This window comes from Lycorma delicatula, chromosome 3, assembly GCF_047948215.1.
Source record: "Lycorma delicatula isolate Av1 chromosome 3, ASM4794821v1, whole genome shotgun sequence".
NCBI lineage: Eukaryota > Metazoa > Arthropoda > Insecta > Hemiptera > Fulgoridae > Lycorma > Lycorma delicatula.
In genome coordinates, this window is record NC_134457.1 from 159,692,959 (window position 1) to 159,712,168 (window position 19,210).

Sequence of the window (19,210 nt, forward strand, 5' to 3'; positions counted from 1 at the left end):
GCAACATTGATTTTCCTATTCATTTTATAACTAATAACTCACATGTAATCAAAGATACTACAATGCGACAACTTACAGACAACAGTATGGTGTGTATATTGTTAGCATGGTCATGAATGACACAAGTTCACCAATCTTAATGTCTTTACGTTAGAGCTGTCCCTCATAATATCCCTCATCTTCAAGATACAATATTGCTCACCTTTTTTCTCCGTGTAATATCAAGCACTGAATTTAGCTTGGAGTGAATGCATTTAATAAACTTTTTGGCAGTGAGAAACTTTGTCTGCAATGAATGTCTTTGATTCACTTAGACACATTTACTGTGTGTGTACCTTATTAGGTCTTAAGTGATTGAATAATAGTAGGTGCAAACATAATGGAAGCAAGTAAGATTTATTAAAATACAGAAAAATTGCTTTTTATGATGTTACCAGTTATGATTCTCTGCTTTTAATGTAATTATATCTTATTTTTAAAAGGGTAATTTATCTAATAATGTTACTTTTCTTCATTAGTGTGATAATTTTATGAGTTTTAACTATTTATCATTAGAACTAATAATTAAGTGTTGTCATTTTATTTTTTTTCAGATTGAAGTTAAATTAGAGGATATTGAAAACAATAACACCCAGCTTGGTGATTTGAAAAAACAGTTAGGAACATTAATATCAGAATGTGAAGAAATATATGTTGTATATGATCAGAAAAGGAGTAAGGTATGAATTATTATTTATTTCACTATTGATTTATATTTTTATTATTATAACCTAAGAACAACAAAAGTCATGCAACAAGAATTGATGACGAAAAGTCTTCTTTTAGTATATTGCTGAATTTGTGTATTTTAAAACTTATTTAGTGTATATTCAGGAATGTCATTTTGGAAATTATCTTTATATTTATTTTTAAAAGCTGCAAAATAATACACTTTGCTTGTTGTATGAAAGAGAGATAAGCGTAGGTGTATAAATGAAAAAAAATTTGTGTATGTGTTTGAATTTTATGAATTAGTTGTCCAGTTGCTGTGCAGTTTTGTTTTCTCTTGTTCTGTTTAGCACATATAACTGTTTTCTATTCTGTATATATATGATAGCGTCATAATCAGTTGTATTGAAGCAATGAACATCAAAGTAGACAATCTTTTACTTGAAGGCTATCATTTGATATGCTTACTATGAGTTAGAAAAAATTGTGAGTGGTGGTAAAACTAGTGTCAGCTAGTTTACACAGGCTGTCACTTTTTTTAGGGAAGTAAAGCAAAAAATTCTGACCTGGTAGAAATATTCTATATTTTTTATTTGTTGTGATCACAGACTTATAGGATAATTTAATAAAATTTTAAATTTGATAAAATTATCTTTCTAAAATAATATCTTCCTTTACAAATTTGATGTATAAATTATGAATACATTCATTGTTATTTTTAGCATTAATAAAATTATGATTGATAAAATGTTACAAGTTAATGTATAGTAAATAAACTCTTGAGTACGTTGTAGGTAAACTTGGTTATCTAGTCACATGTTCAGCATTTATTTCTGATTTAAAGAGAATCTTTTAAAATGTTTAGTGACATGTAATTCAGGCTATATACGAGGTGTGTTCAAAACAAAGAGAATTTTTGTTTTTTTGAAAGAATTTTATTTATTCGTCTACATTAATGTTATTCCCTTCAAAATAGTCCCCATTAGATATTATACACTTATGCCAGTGCTTTTCCAATCACCGAAACGCTTCTGGATCTCGATCTTTGGAATAGTATTTAGTTCTTTCAGCTGTTCTCTTTTAATCTCATTTATATTTGTAAAATGATGGCCTTTAAGGTTTTCTTCATTTTAGAAAAAAGTCACACAGGGTCGTGTCTAGCGATTATAGGGGCTGGGGTATCATTACAGTGTTGTTTTTGACTAAAAATTGACGAACAAACAATGAAGTATGAGTAGGCCCTTTATGTTGGTGCAAAAGCCATGAATTGTTTGTTTGCCACAAATCCGGGTGTTTTTTGAATTGCTTCAAGCAAACTGCATTGAACTTGTAGGTTACTCCTTATTGATTGTTTGACCTTGTGGCAAGAATTCATGGTGCACTATGTCATTAAAATCGAAGAACACAGTGAGCATAACTTCACATTTGAGCGTACTTGTCGAGTTTCTTTCGGTCTTTGTGATCCAGAATGTCTCCACTGGGGCGATTGAGCCTTAGTTTCGACATCATATCCATAAACTCAAGTTTCATCACCTGTTACGACACGTTTCAGTAGTTCTTCATCATTGTTGACTTTATTTAGCGACTCCTGAGAAACTTCCATTCGCCCCTGTTTTTGTTTGAAATTTAATAATTTTGCTGTCACATGTTTCATACCCAAAACATCTGAAAACATTTCATAGCATGAGCCAATTGATATCCCAACATCATCAGCAACTTCTCTGATTGACTTCTGGATTCGATGATCATTCATAATCATTCCTTTCACTTTTTCCACATTTTCATCGGTTGTTGATGTGCTGGGGCGTCTGGGGTGCTCATCATCTTCAAGACCTTCTTGGAGATGCTTGTACCACTCGTAAACCCTTGCTTTACTCATAGCAGACTCACCAAACATTTAACATTTTAAAAATATACAATATACAATATTTAACATTTTTAAAATATTGCTACATTTTATTCAATTCTTATAGTAAAATTTAATATAAATTCTTTGATCCATTATTTAAACAAATAAAAAATCGCCAGTCGTACCAAAACACGTGTTATCCTTTTGACATCTGACAACAGACTAAACATTCAGTATGGCTAAAAATGAACAGATACTTTTCAGATATGTTTACCAATACAACAATGAAAAAATTTGAAGAATCGGACTAATATAACCCGCAAAATTTCAAAATTCTCATTACTTTTTGAACTCACCTCATAAGAAATAATTTGGTTTAAATTTTGTGTAGTTGATTTGGAAAAGTTTTTATATAGTATTTTATTTTTATTAGAAGAAGTAATAAGTTATTTATCTGATTCTTTTATTTTACCTTAAATAGTAAAGGATTTCCTTTATTGTTTACATTCTGTGTATTTATTCTGCTTTTTAACAGAAAACCAGCTTTACACATTATTGTTAATTCACTTTAATTATATATTGGTACATAACACTATACAGAGGGATTGAAATGAAATATGAAGATATTTATTATGAAATACGGGATTCAAATATGGAAATTATTACATAGTTTACAGGCTATTTCTTAAAGTTTGTTTCTAGTTCTATATGTACACCATGAGTCACACACAGATATCAACACTAGTCCAATTTATTCCAAACACAAAAGCATATCCTGCTCAACACTAGCAATATTGTTTTTGATGCATTGTTTTAAGACAACATTGACAACAGGAAGGAAGAGACAAAAATTTTACCTTTTACAGAACCACACAAAAAGCAGTCACAAGACGATAAGTCTGGACTCGTATCAATATCATGCTTTCATTAGTTGGACGGCCAATCTATTGTCGTATAAGGTAATCATTCAGATGATTTTGAATCTATGTTTCACTGATTCGAAGGTCCATCTTGTACAAGAATGAAGTTCTCAGTGTCTTCCTGAAGTTAAGGCATTTGTCATTTACCTAAAATGTTGAATTAAATTACTTCAACAACTATAAAAGGTCTGTACACTTTTTTGCAGAAATAACAAATTGAGTATGTGTTACACAGTTTCTTGAGAATTTTTTGTTCCACATTCTTACATTTTGTGTCTATTGGCCTTTCCGCTAATGTGAAATGTACAATCTTCATAAAAAAGAAACTATCTTTTTCATAAACACATTTTTGCATGTCCATTCAGAAATTTTTACATAAGATTGTATCATTATCACTTGAACTTTATATTAACTGTAATTTGTAGTGTTGTTTCAACCATTTCTGAAAAATGTATGTACAATAAGTTGGGGAAAATGTTAAACTTGGTGATCTAGTTGATTTACCTGGGCTGTGTCTGTATGCGGCACGAATACAATTACTTGTTCTGACTGGGAGGTCTTATAAAATTTTATTTACACAAGCACTTTGTTTTCTAATTGTAGATGGATTGTCTTGTTAGTGGGCCATTTACTGTATCTTGTATCAAAACATCGTTGCAGGACGGTTGTAGAGTTGTGGCTAATTCAATCGTACAGCTTTCTCCTCAGCAGTAGTGGCCTTCTTGGCAGACTGTTTATCTGACATTATAATCAGAATTTACAACAACTAATTTTTTGTAACTTTTACATATAAAGTTTAATTGTTTTATAAATCATAAGAAGTGTCTATTTCATTTGTAATAGACTTGCATTTCAAATTTTGAGGTATAATGTTAAATATAAAGTCAAATTAAAATCACCCACAAGATGCTAAACTGCATCCCTTAAAACCTGATAATTTTTCAAAACCGGGATTGTCTGATTATGTAGCTTCCTGGAAATTAAAATTTTATGGTAAAATAAAATGCCAATGGTCAAAGCCTCATTCAATGAATGGTTGATCACTGAAGTTGAGTTCACTCTGTCAAACTCAACTTCTGCTGCAGCCAGTTTTGTCAGTTAATGCTCCTTGAAATACTCATGATACTACTCACTAAAATAAATAATGTAAAAAAAAAATATTAACAAGTATAACAAAAAAAAAAATCATGTAATTTTAAATATTAAAATTTTATCATGTATTTCAAATTTTATTATTTATCAAACCTTAATCTGTCAAAGGATATATCAAATAAGGAAATTTTATCGTGCAATTTAATTTGAAGCCTTTGATCAAAATAAAAGAGTACACTATTAGAGAAGAAAAACAAATTTTAATGTATCACATTGATAGACATCATCTTTAAACAATCTTCCTTATTGTATAACTACCCAAATATCACAGCAAGCTTTACTCAAATAAAATTTCCCGTGCCTTAGTTTTTATTGCAGTAGGATAAAATATTAGGCAAGCACAATCATCTCATGAAGAGTAGATCTTTCTCCATTAAGCCAGTGTTATGTCTAGAGAATAAAATTATTATCTTAACTCCAAATAATGTACACATGAACTGGTTTTAAGAAGAAAAAATCAAAACATGACTATGTAATAGAGTGTTAATGTGTGAGATTTTTCTTTACTTTCTAAAAAAAAAGATGTTTTGATTACAGTAGTTCATTCCTGTTGCATAGTTAAGAGATAAGATTTACTTGCTAAAGAGGAAATACATGGAAACAGAAAGTGAACAAATTATTTAGCACAGATTAATAATTATAATCAGTTAACAGACAGTTGGAGAGCCAGATTTAACTAACACTGGCGGTACAGTGTTGATTATTGACAGTAATGAATGAACCAGTTAGTCAGATGATGAAGACAAAAAGCAATTGATGTTCCTTCTTTCTAAGAAGTACTTGATGAAATAAATGGCAGTCAAGTGGTTTGAAACATAGAAAATGTAAACATCTTAAATATGTTATTAGTTAATCATTCAAAAAGTTATATTTTACAAAAAACTATAAGTAGAAACAAGCTCAAGTAATAGTCATTTTACAAATATACTCTTTTTATAATGTTAATCGAGTTTAAAACCTAGTCAACATTTTTTTTTTTTTACAAATTAAAATCTACCTGAATTTAAACATAACTGTTTTTATAAAATGTGTTATGTCAACTTGAATGTTTAAAATTATTATTGTTATTGAAATGTCCATGTGGTACTGCATTTAGCACTTATTTATTAGTGAACTGTGTCCTTGTTATATATTTATTTTATTTATAAGATTAATATATTGTCCATTACTGTGCTCAGCCGTGAAGTAATTTTTTAAAGCATTAAAGCCCATATATATATATATATATATATATATATATAAAAACTAAATCTGTCATAAAATTAGAAAAGCCATTTATATAGTGGGGGAGGTCATTCCTTAATATAAAATGATGCCCATAAGGCAGGTTTCACCATGGTATCCCCTTATCATGGCATATAATGGGGTACCACTTTTTATCCAAATTTATATCTACTAACTATGAATACTTATTTACTATTAGTAATAAGATGTACGTCAATCCTGTCATCACAGCAAAAATGTTTAACCAGATTCCTTGAATTTCTTTATTTTATTTCTATCTGCTTTTTGTTAGTTTCTCTTCCTGATAGTTTTTTCCATTTCAGTTCCAGCTCTTCCTTCTGTTTATCTTTATTCACTTTTTATTTTTTATAAAAAGATTATTTGCTGTATAGTGTTTTACATTCATTCTTAGTTTTTTCCAAAATGTGTTTTATTAATCTTAAAAGCTATGTACATATTAGATTAACCGATTTTATATTGTTTTTGTACTTTTTTTGCAGTAGTTTTTCATTACACATCAGTTAAACCAACTCTTAGATTTACAGATTCAAAATTATTGATTAGATTTTGTAAATATTTATTTCAGATTATAGAAATGAAAGGTGGTCGTGTCAATAACATATCTGGTTGGGGGGATTCTGCATGGGACGCAGCTCCTACTGCTTGGCCTGAAGATAATACTGTTGCTGAACCTGGTACTGAAAATTTTTTAATCCTTTTTTAAGTTGTTTATATTTTGATTGCAGGAGCTTTTGCGACTTATTTTGTATAACTTATATCTTTGCATTTTTTATTGTTAAAATAATTTTTTTGTTGCTGTTGAGTAAGCCATAACCATCCATATTATCCTGGAAAGTTTAGGCCAATGCAGTGCTACTACCAGCTAATAAGTCTAATGTATCATTAGGGAGCATTTTCTGTCTAAGCATCTAGGGCAACAAAAAGTAATAATTGTTATTTCACTGATCAGAGTAGAAGTAGCAAAATAATAATATACTACCATGACAAAAAAACAATTAATACAATTTTTCAAAATACTTAATACAAAATATAAATAAATAAATTTCTACAGAATAGTAATATATCATATAAAGTGATCTAATTAATTAATAAAAGGAGGAAATAATTAGTTATTCATCAAAACAGGTACAATTTCTCATGATATAATTGTATACTGGCTAAGACAAGGGCATTACCCTCTGCCTCAATGTTAAGAGGAACAATTAGTTATTAAACAGAAGAAATGATTAAATACAAAAATATATTCATTCTAATAATAGGTTAGAAAGAAGAAAACCAATAAATATGGGAAAGAAAACATAAACAAAACAATAAAAAAATCTTAGCAGGAAAGAGGGAAATTAAGTAAGTCATAAAAATGAATCTGCTTAATAATATTTCTTATGCTAATGTGGTACAATAAATATATTCTCAACATCTTCAACTGAAATTTTAATTAACCATTTTTTTCAGTTTATATTTTACAGTAGGTAGCAAAAATTAAAAAAAAAAATTGAAAAATATTGCAAACTTCAGGTACAAAGTAAAAAATCTTTGAAGGATCTTTTGGCAGTTTCAGTATGTTTTAAACAAACTAATTGTTCTTAGTTACAGTGGTATTGTGACAAAATTTTTCATTAATTTGGTAAAATAAGTCAAGAACCTTTAAAATTGAATGATGCTTGTTAGGAACAAGGTTTGTAATGTAACAAATAAAGGAAAGAATGGATTCATCCTACTTTTGTTGAAATTCCTTGAATACGGGAGTTTATAGCACTCCCTAAACTGTAAAACTATCTCAACCTTGAATGCACAAATGAAAAATTCAGTTTGAATATATGCTTAAGTCTAGCAGATTTTAAGAAGTAAAACAGCTTTGATTTAATTTTTTATATTTTTTCTTTAATGCTAAATTTTCATCCGACAACAGTTCTAAATATTAATTAGATGTTTCTGATTTATAACAGGTAAAGAACATTGATGTTGAAGTTTACAGTCGGCTGAATGAAAACAAATCCTTATCAAAGAGACAAAAGAGTTAATTATAATAAAATTCAAATAACTTCTTTAATTTCCATTATGATCTAGATTGTATCATCAATTAATGGTTCATGCATTACCAAAATAAAATTATGCCCCAATTCTGAAGTGAACACAGGTATAAAGTGGTGATATATATTATATTAATTCTAAAATTGTACATGCATTTATTGTACAGTACTTATCAGCTTATACAATACTTAATTAAGACTGATAGGCAGCTTCAGAGGTGAAAGCCACCAGTGTACACTATTTAAATAATGACAATACCTCTTATAAAAAATTAATAGCAGTTTCACATTTTTTACTTTCTTATGTAGATATTTATTTGTTTTAATGACAAATAGTTATTAATATATTTTCAGTAATGATATGTATTTTGGTGCTAACTTCTGTATTCCTTCCTTATAGTATTAGGTGCTAGTGAGTTGAATCAGGTTCTTAGTTATCTTCTTCAAAACATTACCGTTGACAAATTATTGTACCACAGGAATCTTCCTGCATTAAAGAGACAAGTGATAATCATTCAGTGTTGGGTTTGGGTTATTTGGCAGGTAATCTCATCCAAATCCTTAACAAAATACTATATCTTATTTGCAGAATGACATTTGCATTATCAAAACAAGACATCCTGCTTAACATTACATGTAGTTCCATTTGTAGTTGTAGCTCAAGAAAAGATTCCACAAGTGGTTCATATTTCTTCCAGAATAAGTATACGTAATTTAAGGTTATATGGTCAACAGTTTTCCTCTTTTTGGAGAAATCATATGCCACCATTGCAAGCCATTTGATAATGATTTCATCAAGCTGATAAAATTTAATGAAAAAATGCACAATATAAAAACAATGATTTTTTTAAATTTTTTTATATAAAACATTTTTTCACGAGAAGATCAGACTATCCAACCACCTTTCACATATTTTTCTCTTCTTCAATTTTGTCATCATAAAACACCATTTCTTTACTTCTTGCCTGTTATTTCACATACTTTGTGTATGTGAATATAATTTCATCAGATGTAAAATTTCTTCCTTTCTGATCAACTCTCAATTTTTGGGTCGTTGAGTCAAATAAATTATTAATATGCAGTACAGAAAGTGTATAAAAAATTAGTTATAAGATTGTCACCGATCACCGGATGTGAGAACACTATATTCATGTGTGTAGTAAATACTACATAGTACAATTTACTTTTTCCCCAGTAGGGACTGTGCACAGATATTACTTTTTAGATATCGCTCTTTCCAAAATAGTAAAATTAATTTTTACAGAGTAAATGTAAATTTCCTTTTTTTCAGGTTATAAGAAGTACAGAGCGCTGTATGAATTTGTTGCACGAAATGGTGATGAGCTATCGTTTCAGCCAGGAGATATTATTATGGTAGGTGTTTCATTTAAGTCGTTTACTATTAGATCACAAAAAAATATTTCATGTCTTATTTCTTGTCAGTTTTTTGTATTATTTTATCAATAAAATAGAAATAATATAGAAATAATGACAAGTAGTGCAGGAATTTGTATGTATTATAATTCTACTGCAATGAGATCAAATATATTTTCAACTAATTCAAGCATGTTATGTGACAATGGCACTATGTATAACTTGTGTTAGTGTTGTCTCTTTCTTGGTAGTGAATTGGATACTTCGTGGATCTTTGGTTATGTAAAACTCATTTTTTTAGTTCCTTGTACAAAGTAAAGGAAGTATTGTAATTGTTAAATATTTTGGTTTTCAGATTTCAATGGAAATATCCATCTTGACCATCCCTGAATCCATTTGACTAGTTTCAAAGTGACATCTGTACATACATACATACATACATACGTATGTATCTTGCATAACTAAAAAACCATTAACCATAGAATATTGAAATTTGGGATTTAGGACTGTTGTTACATCTAGTTATCCACCTCCCCTTTTGATTGAAATCGACTTGACCAGGAATGTCCAAAAAAGCCCAAAATCCAAAACATTTAGATTCTGGACTTTTTCTTGCCTCCAGCAAGAAACCCTAATTGAGAGCTTTTCAATGATATATCATAATTGGTACTTACTTATTTTCATTGGTTCCAGAGTTATAGCCAAATAAAATTTTAATTAATGAAATATTTAGATCTTACAAGGCTCATCAGTTCAAATCCAACTTCATATATATATATTTTTTAACTTTTTTTTAAATTTAAATATATTGATTTATTAATAATTATTAACCTCTAAATGTAAAAGAAAATTTACAATAAATAAAAATTCAATAATAACAAAAAAATCAGAAGTTATTAGTGAAATAAAATGTTATGTACTTTTCATTTTAAAAAGATGTGTATATGTAATATAATAGGCATACAAGGAAGTCATGTGATGTCCACATAAAAGTTTTTTAGAATTGAATTATACACAAATTTTTGCTTCTAGATATAAATTGAAAAATTTCATTTTCCTATATGTCAGACATTATATTTTGTAAATTATTTATAAAGTTTATATTGTTAAAATCACCATAGATCTGTAAAATAACTCATCTCAAAAAAGTGAAAAGACTATCACATCAGTACAGTTCATTCTACAAGAAATATTATAAAATCTATAAATTATATTAATAATAAATTATTAGGCTAACTAGTTCTGCTTAACTGGACTAACCCTTAATGTTCTGTAGATTTTATATTTGCGTGAGAGTGCATGCTTTGGTATGACAGTGCTTTTGAAATCAGCCATTTTTTTATTGTTTTGTAGTTTTATCAATTGATTTGAGAAATTCATTTTATTCAGCGGTTGATAATATGTCTAATAACATGATAATACAGTCGTTCTATAAATGCTAGGTTCGTTAAAAATCTATTTATAATTTTTATTTCATTATTTTTTTATGTAATAAAATATTCATGTTTTGCTTCTGTTATAAGCACCTATTCATATTTGAATTATTTTTTATGGTAATGATTATTATAAATATAGGTAAAATGTTATAACATTCAGGACAATCTGGCCAGAGGCGCAATTGTAATCATCATGTTTAAGAATTATTAGACTTCATCTGAAGTTCCTTTAGCAGATAGATTTTCTGTAGTCGTATTATGCTGTTGGTTACTTAGGGTGATTCCATCAATGAGTGGATGTTATATGGATGAATGTAACACTGGTTAAAAGTGAGAATTATGAATACAGTTTGTTTTATGTTTGTGATTCATGCAGTTAATGAAATATCAGTCTTGACTTTTTCTTTATGTTAAAATATAATTTTTTGTTATTTTATCTATCTTGTGTGTTAGAAATTATAGAATTTAAGGTTTTTTTTCCAGGAACTTACATAAATAAATTAGATCTATATATATTTCTTTAACTTTTAAAACAACATAAAATTAATAAATTTTAAATGTTGGACAGGTTCCTCTTAATCAAAATGCTGAGCCAGGTTGGCTGGCAGGTGAATTACGAGCTGCAACTGGTTGGTTTCCCGAGTCATATGTTGAGCCAGTTGATAGTCCAACACCTGGTACTATTTCTGATATGGAAGCGATGCAGAAAAGACAATTAGAGTATGTAGTTTATTGTTTATTTTACTTATGTTACAGTTAGTATTTCAGTATTTCATTGCTTAGATTTATCATGTCTGTATCTTTTCTATTTTTCAGATAATTGTATAAAGGTTTTGCATTTAATTTTTGATGAGAATAAACTTTTTTTGTTGTGAATAACTTTTATCTAATTTAATAATCAGCAATTGTTTGTATTTTGTGATTTGTTTCTTTTTTTCATTCTATATAATTATCATTAAACCATGCAGCAAACTCAGTCAGGGAATGGTTTCACCATTATTAGAGTATTGTATTGACTAGATTTTGGTGCAGCAAAGAGATTGGAAATTGAATCTTGGAGTGTTGAATTGAGTAGGTGAGAAGTAAAATTACAGAAAAAGAAAAAAAATTGTAGATTGTTATTTTAAGTACCACACTAAATTGATACATATTACAAAATTGTTTATTGAAAAAAAGAAGTCTGTTTTGTCAAAATTTAGTTTAAAAAAATTTTAAAACTTGTTTATGCAATTATAAATTTCTTTTGATAATGAATTAAATATTCTTTCCTGATCCTTTTTTTTCATGTAATTCATCTATCATTATATTTTCACTTTGGTGATTTATTGATTACTCACTATGAGATTTGTAGCAATATGATTTCTTTTATGAGTTGTGCATTTGTTGGCTTTTGGCGATCTTCATTCCTTTTCATCTTTCTAATGCAGGTAGGGTGTAATGTAAAAAATTCTAATTAATCGAGGGGTTTGATAGCACAAGTCTTAATCTCAATTGCGCATGTCATTACTAAATTGTTCACGTATAACTCTTACCTCTCTAGTGATAGTTAAGCACTGTTACGTTAGCTTTGGATCTTATGCTTTGCATCTTGTGTTAGCTTTTGGATACATCTATTGGAAAGCAAAAAAGTTTTTATTTTTTTTTAGTCCAATCTAGGTTTCTTATTAGATAAATGAAGTATAATATTAAATTTTTAAATAAAAAAAGTGTAACATTTTTGTGGAAGTTTATGTGGAATCACATTCATTTTTGAAATTTTTTGGAATCACATTCAATTCATTTTTTGTGGAAGTTTAAGTACAATTTTTTTTTTGACCAAGAATAACATCATAATAATTAAGGGAAAAACTGACACATGAATACCTGCTCTTATTGACTTCTGATTAAATATACACTTATAATTAAATATTTTAATATTAGAATCCATATGACACTGTTGTATCTGTTTCTCAAGTTTGTGAAAAAAATCCGTTGCAAAGCCACATAAACCAAAATTTTTTAACTGGATCTGCAAATAAACTCTACAAAATAAAAAAAATTAAAAAACATGCACACACATTCACTAATATATTATTGTGGGAAAACTGCTGTTTATAAAATGTAATATCAAATAAATTGTAGTTTGTTTTTTTTTTTTATAAATATTTACCCAAAATAAGGGCTAGTTTTTAAATGCTCTAAAATAAGGACAAGTGAGTAATGGTTAAAAACAATGAATCAAAATGCAGATCACTTAGTATATGATAAGATATTTGTACAATATTTTCAACTGGTTTATTAAGTAGCTGTTAGCCTTTTTGTTTTTTTTTAGCATTTATTTCTTTCCTGTGATGTTGAATTGTGATTGCTGTGATATTGTTGCTAGTTATTAGCTCAGCCTTCAAAGATTAGCATTAAATTTATAAATATAAATGGTCTTAATGCTGCCAGAATTCACTGTAAATTTTTGAACCTTTAGTATTGAGTACTACTAAGGCAGTATATAGCTAATTGTCAAAAGCTGTACAAATGTTCTTGGTGAACATGAACAGAGTTCAATTAAAGAATTTTTTACTGAAAAACTTGGCTGCAAAAACTGTGACCATGAGGGTTCTGGAAAAATGAATGTGCACAAATTCTAATGGCTTCTGTACATGCCTTCTTTTTTACTACTAGAATGTGAGACATATTTTTTCCCCATGTCATCATGACTAGTGAGGAAACACCAGTAAATTTAGTTAGCATAAAATTCATGAATATTTTTTTTCTGGAAAGTGTCCTTTGTAGACTTTGCGGAGGTGAGAATACAGTCGATGGAAATATACTATGAAACGCTTTCAAAAAGATTAATGCCATTAAGGATCAGTAACTTTAGGATATTGAAAGTAAGGAATTCTTCTCATTCATGACAGTGTGCTCTCACTCATTGCTACCTGCACTGTTCAAAACTGTTAAAACTCAACATTATCAAACTGGCTCACACTTAATAGCATTATATCTTCATTCATTTAATTAGTGAATTAGTTTTAAAGTAGTTAAAAAAGAGTGAGAAGTTTAAAATGACATTACTGCTTGCTAAAATCCCAGAAACTCAGTTTTTGCAAAATAGTTTTTTGTCTTTGTAGAAAAATGTAGCATGTACATACAGATTTTGACCTGTAATAATATTTTTGTCCTTGATTATTTACTAAATGATTTCTACTTTTCACATATGCCCTGTATTGTGTTTCAAAATGAATATCAGGGTGCAAAGTTATGTAATACTTGTTAAGTTTTACATACATTGATAATTTGTGTGTGGAATGAAAGAGCAGATCAAACAGTTTTTTCTATAAGCGATCAGTGTGAGCACCATTTGCCTCATGGCACACATCCAACCGATAGGAGAGTTCATCCCATACTTTAATCAGCAAGTCTGGAGCAATTGATGCTACAGCTGGTTCAATCATGTTTCAAGTTGGGTAGGTCAGCTGGAAACAGTGGCAGATACAGTTGATCCTTTATAAACCCCCAAATAAAAAAAAAAATCACAGTCAGATGAGGTGAGCGTGGAGGCCACGGTAAACAGGTGTTGTCATCTGGTCCCCAGCAACCAATCCAGCGGTCAGAGAGAATTTCATTTAACCAGTCATGTACAGTGTTATGCCAGCAAGGAGGCACACCATCTTGTTGCCAAGTAAACTGCTGTGGTTCATGTTGCAGTTGAGGAAAGAGCCGTAGTTGTAGCATATCAAGATATTTTCATTCCAGACACACTTAATTCTGTGAAAAAGAACAGACCATAAACTTGCCATCAGGATACGACACAAAAAAAATTCACTTTTGGGGAGTCTCGTTTGCACTGCAGTATTTTGTGAGAATTTTCTGATCCCCAGATACATGTATTATGAGTGTTTACTGTTCCATTAACATGGAACAGTGTTGATTCATTACTGAATATGACACAATAAAGAAAGTATTCATCATCACAGTGCATCATTTTATTTGTGAAGTTAGTGTTCAGACTCGTGTATCATTTTATCCTTATTATTTTATAATTAAAGAAACTAACTGCTTTATTTTTATTCATGTTAAGTATTTAAGTTGTTACAATTCAGTTGGCCTAATTCACCAGCTGACATTTAGTTAATATTACTACTCATTATTATATTGTTTATTCCAAATTTACATTTCATTATGTTAACATGTATATACAGTAAATTCACATATAAATATTCAACAATGTAATAAACAAGTTAAGCATATTATATAGTCAGTACACTGACATTATATTTTGTATCATTCATTTAACATTAAAGGATCCTTTAAAAATACAAATGAATATTGTCTATATTTATTTAGTGTTTGAACCAGCACAATTTATTATTCATCAGTCGTAGAGAGAGCATGCAAACCATAATTTGTAGGCTTTAGAGCTTATTGCAGCTATAATGATATGGACACAGTTGTAAATGTTTCCTTAAAACCCTCCACATAGAGTCACTGGAATTGCTAATTCATGACTAGCTTTCCTAATGGATTTCCTAGGATATGCACAAAAGACTGTTGTTACACATTTAATATTGTCTTTGGACACATTAGGTTGTCCTGTACTCTTCGCTTTACAAATACAGCCAGTGGTTTCAAATTGTTTACACCATCTATGAATGTTATTGTCACTCAGTGGATGCATGTTAAACAGTAATTACAGATTCACACTTTACATACTGTAAGACACAGAACACTTTATGTTGGAGGATTGACAACTTTGCTACTCATTGCTAATCATTGTAGATGAAACTTAAGAAATATTACACAGCTTTAAAACCCCAATATTCATTTTGAAACTCATAATATGTGAATGTACTGTATAATATGTTGCAATTTTGGGCTGCCTAAGACAGAAATATGTTAATCCAAAAATTCTCTTCACTATTTCTTCTCTATCCTAAAGGTTAAAAATTCACTGTTTTTTCCTTAAGTAATGTTAATGAGGAAAAAATATATTTTGAAGGGGAAATAGACTTGTTACTTTTATAAAAGAAACAATTGTATTGTAATTTAAAAGTTAAAATTTAGGCATTATTTCTTTTATGATATTTAAGAATTTAAGTTAGGACATTTGGAAATAATTTTAACCTGCCATTTTTAACCATAAAATTATTTTGTTTTAAAATTATAGTTTTCTAAATGAATTTTCACTTAAGTTTTACAAAAGTAACTGTTTTTTTTTTTTTATGATTGTCACATATTTTAGATTGAAAGATATGTTTTTATTTCATTTTTTTATTTTTAGAGGTATTGTGGAAGTTCCTGAAAATATATCAGATAATGGTTCAGCTGTTGTTGATGTAGTATCTGAGGTTGGACCAGCTGTTGGAGAAATGCCTGATTTAATGTTAGGATTAGGTACTGCTGTTGACTATACTGTAGTTGCTCTCTTTAATTTCCAATCATCATTACCTCAACAGCTGACTTTTAATAAAGGAGATTATATACAAGTTTCTGAAAATCAGGTATATATGATTGTTTTATTTAAAAACAAAAATAAAACAAGCAAATTATTACTTATTTTACTTTTTTCATAATGTATGAAATATATGGGTTTTTTATATGCACAGATTCTATCAGTCAATGCTGTTACAATTTAGGTATTGTTATATAGAGCACTCTGATCTGCAAGAATTTGTATTGCATCTTATTAATTTCTAGTTTACCACTTGTAAGAATTAAAAGACCTTAATACATACTTACCTTATCCTCATTATTTTTAAATATTGGATCAGCAGCATAGCAGTCATCTTCAGTCCAAAATTTCCTCCAGATTCAATAGGCTATTTGACAGAGTGAAAAATAATGTCATAATTATTGATTATGACATTATTATAGATTATGGGTTTTAAAAGTGATTTGCATTAATCTGCAAAAAGTAATGGATGTAAAAAGTAAAAGTAATGGATTATTTATAAAAAAAAACCCAAAAAACAATTTTTTTTAGCTTGTGCCATGTAATCGAAAACAGTCTGGATTGGTTGAATCTATGATAACACAACATGTCAGTAAATATGTCGTTCATTATTGCCGTTCCTTTGCATTTCTTGGTGTCTTGTGATTTTGGAACTATTAATTATTATAATCTTGAGTGATATTTTACGATTTCCATATTACATTTTTGAATTCTATCAGATCATGGAGAGCAACTTCATGAAAGCAGACAGTGGAAACCTGCCTAACGGTGATGCCATTATAGTTGAAGTTTTTTTAAAAATAACCCTAATTTTTATGCTGCTGAGTTTAGAAATTTGAAAATAGCAATGTAAATACCGTACCAACTAGGTTACTTAGTAACCTACCACAAGCCTGTTAAGGTGAAATAATATGTACCTATAGCATGAATTTGGGTTGTTATGATGATATAAAATATCGTAGGTTACATTAAGTTAGTTATGCGGCAATTTTGTGTTTATAATATAGTTAGGTAAGACAGCATTGAATTCTAACCTTAAACAGATTGGTAAAATACACCATCCATAATCTAAATACTATGTCTTTACAGTGAAGTACTCATTAATAATAATAATAATATGTTTACTTACATCAAAATGGTCTTCACAGAAGAAAAATTACCCTCTGTATTATCAGGATTTCTGTGATCAAGTCGTAACCACTTTTTGCGCATTTTGGCACTTTTTGGAACACATACAAATAATTTTTCTGCATTTATTCATTTGTCTTTATTTATTCAATTGTCTTTATTCATTTATTTGTGCACGCTGGCACTGCACACCATTTGTAACTCATTTTCTCGGGTAAATCACTGTAAAAAATAACACAAACAGCAGAATGCTAACTCAGTTTGTGACTGATATTTATTTACTGACTTGTGACATCACTGAAGCCAGTGTGATACCATATTGCTCAAGATAGTGGTTTGGCAGTATTTAAATAATCCATTTTTATTTGACATTTTTTGAAGAAATACATAAAAAAATTAAAAGTAATTACTTTTTGTGGGTTCAATAAACACCACTAAATAATCTGATATGGTTTCCAGAAACTAGTCAAATATCCTATTCAATGCATTCCTAATCACCAAGCAAGTATCTCGCTTCTTGATAGCTTCTTAGGTCTACCCCTTTTTTTTAAAATCCTTTCTTCCTTTTCACTATATATTTATCTTCCTATCTCTCTCTCTTTCATACACACACACACACACGCACACGCACACGCACACGCACACGCACACGCACACGCACACGCACATGCACATGCACATGCACATGCACACATCCCCCACCATTTAAGATGTGATTATTTCATTTTATCCATCCTTTCATTTTTATTTTTGCATTATATTTTGTTGAGCAATATTTGCAAGGAGCATGTTATACACCATCACTGCATGTGTCATCCTTTCTTTCTTCTTATGAACATCCCTAGCACTGATGTGGAAAAATTAATAGTACAGGGTGAGCAACATAAAACCAAACCCATAATGAAACTGCTATCCAAAACTATTTTTGAAAGATTCTCACACAATTAGCACGACTAGTGAATGTATATGGTACTACTGATTGTTGCTGCTGTTTGTTAGGTGATTACGTGTCAGTGCAGTAAACATTTTGTTGCAGTATTGTGAATGCAGTTGTGTTTGTGTAAAATGCCTTATTCAGTCCAGGAGAGGATAACTATAGTTGAGGCCTATTTTGGTTCTGGATCTTTTGAAGAATCACATCAAGTATTTGTAGAAAAATTTCAGAATGCCTGTATCCCAGCGAAGAGTAGCATACACGATTTAGTTAAAAAATGGCATACCACATGTTCTGTTTCAAATGCAAAACAAAATAGGCAACCTTCCATTAGGACTCCACAGGCCATTGCCAATATTGAAAGGAGAATTACTGCCAGTCCAAAAAAAAATCACTATGCAAGTTATCCCAACAATTTGGTGATGAATACACATCTTGTCATAAAATTCATCAATTAAAATTGAAACCATACCTCGTTACAACTGTGCAACAACTAAAGGAGACAGACAACGAGCTATCAGCAGAGAACAGTAGCCTCCACATTCCCCAGAGTCTACTTTGATATTTTCTTTTGGGGTTACTTAAAGGAGAGAGTTTATGCATCTAATCCCCACAATATTGATGAATTGAAGGTGAACATTCAACGAGAAATCAATGCAATTGACAACGTTTTGCGTCATACGATCAGTCGAGCACAAAAGTGCATCAATGCCCAGGGTAGTCATTTCGAACATCTTTTGTAACAATAAAGTAAATAAACGCAACATTTAAATTACATTTTATGTTTTTTCTTATTTAATTTATCCGTATCATTCATAAAATTTCATTTCAACATAACCTACCAATTCTGCAGTGGTTACATTATGGGTTTGGTTTTTTGTTGCTCACCCTCCTGTTGTTCAGTCTGCCCTTAAGATTTTTAGGCACCTTTTCTCATTTAAACATCTGTCATATCACTTTGGCCATAAGGATTTATCCCAGTACGTGACATCCTTTTGCATCCACCATC

The 19,210-nt window shown here is 29.6% G+C and overlaps 1 protein-coding gene across 3 annotated transcripts in view; it reads left to right on the forward strand.

Annotated features, from left to right (window-relative positions):
* Dap160 (dynamin associated protein 160) overlaps positions 1 to 19,210 on the forward strand; it is a 238,769-nt gene that overhangs the window by 55,175 nt on the left and 164,384 nt on the right. For all 3 annotated transcript variants that reach the window (XM_075360884.1, XM_075360885.1, XM_075360886.1), the window contains exons 12-16: positions 594 to 719; positions 6,440 to 6,548; positions 9,196 to 9,278; positions 11,283 to 11,434; positions 15,969 to 16,188. In XM_075360884.1, the coding sequence (XP_075216999.1) occupies positions 594 to 719; positions 6,440 to 6,548; positions 9,196 to 9,278; positions 11,283 to 11,434; positions 15,969 to 16,188 (690 nt within the window). The remainder of the gene's footprint in view (positions 1 to 593; positions 720 to 6,439; positions 6,549 to 9,195; positions 9,279 to 11,282; positions 11,435 to 15,968; positions 16,189 to 19,210) is intronic.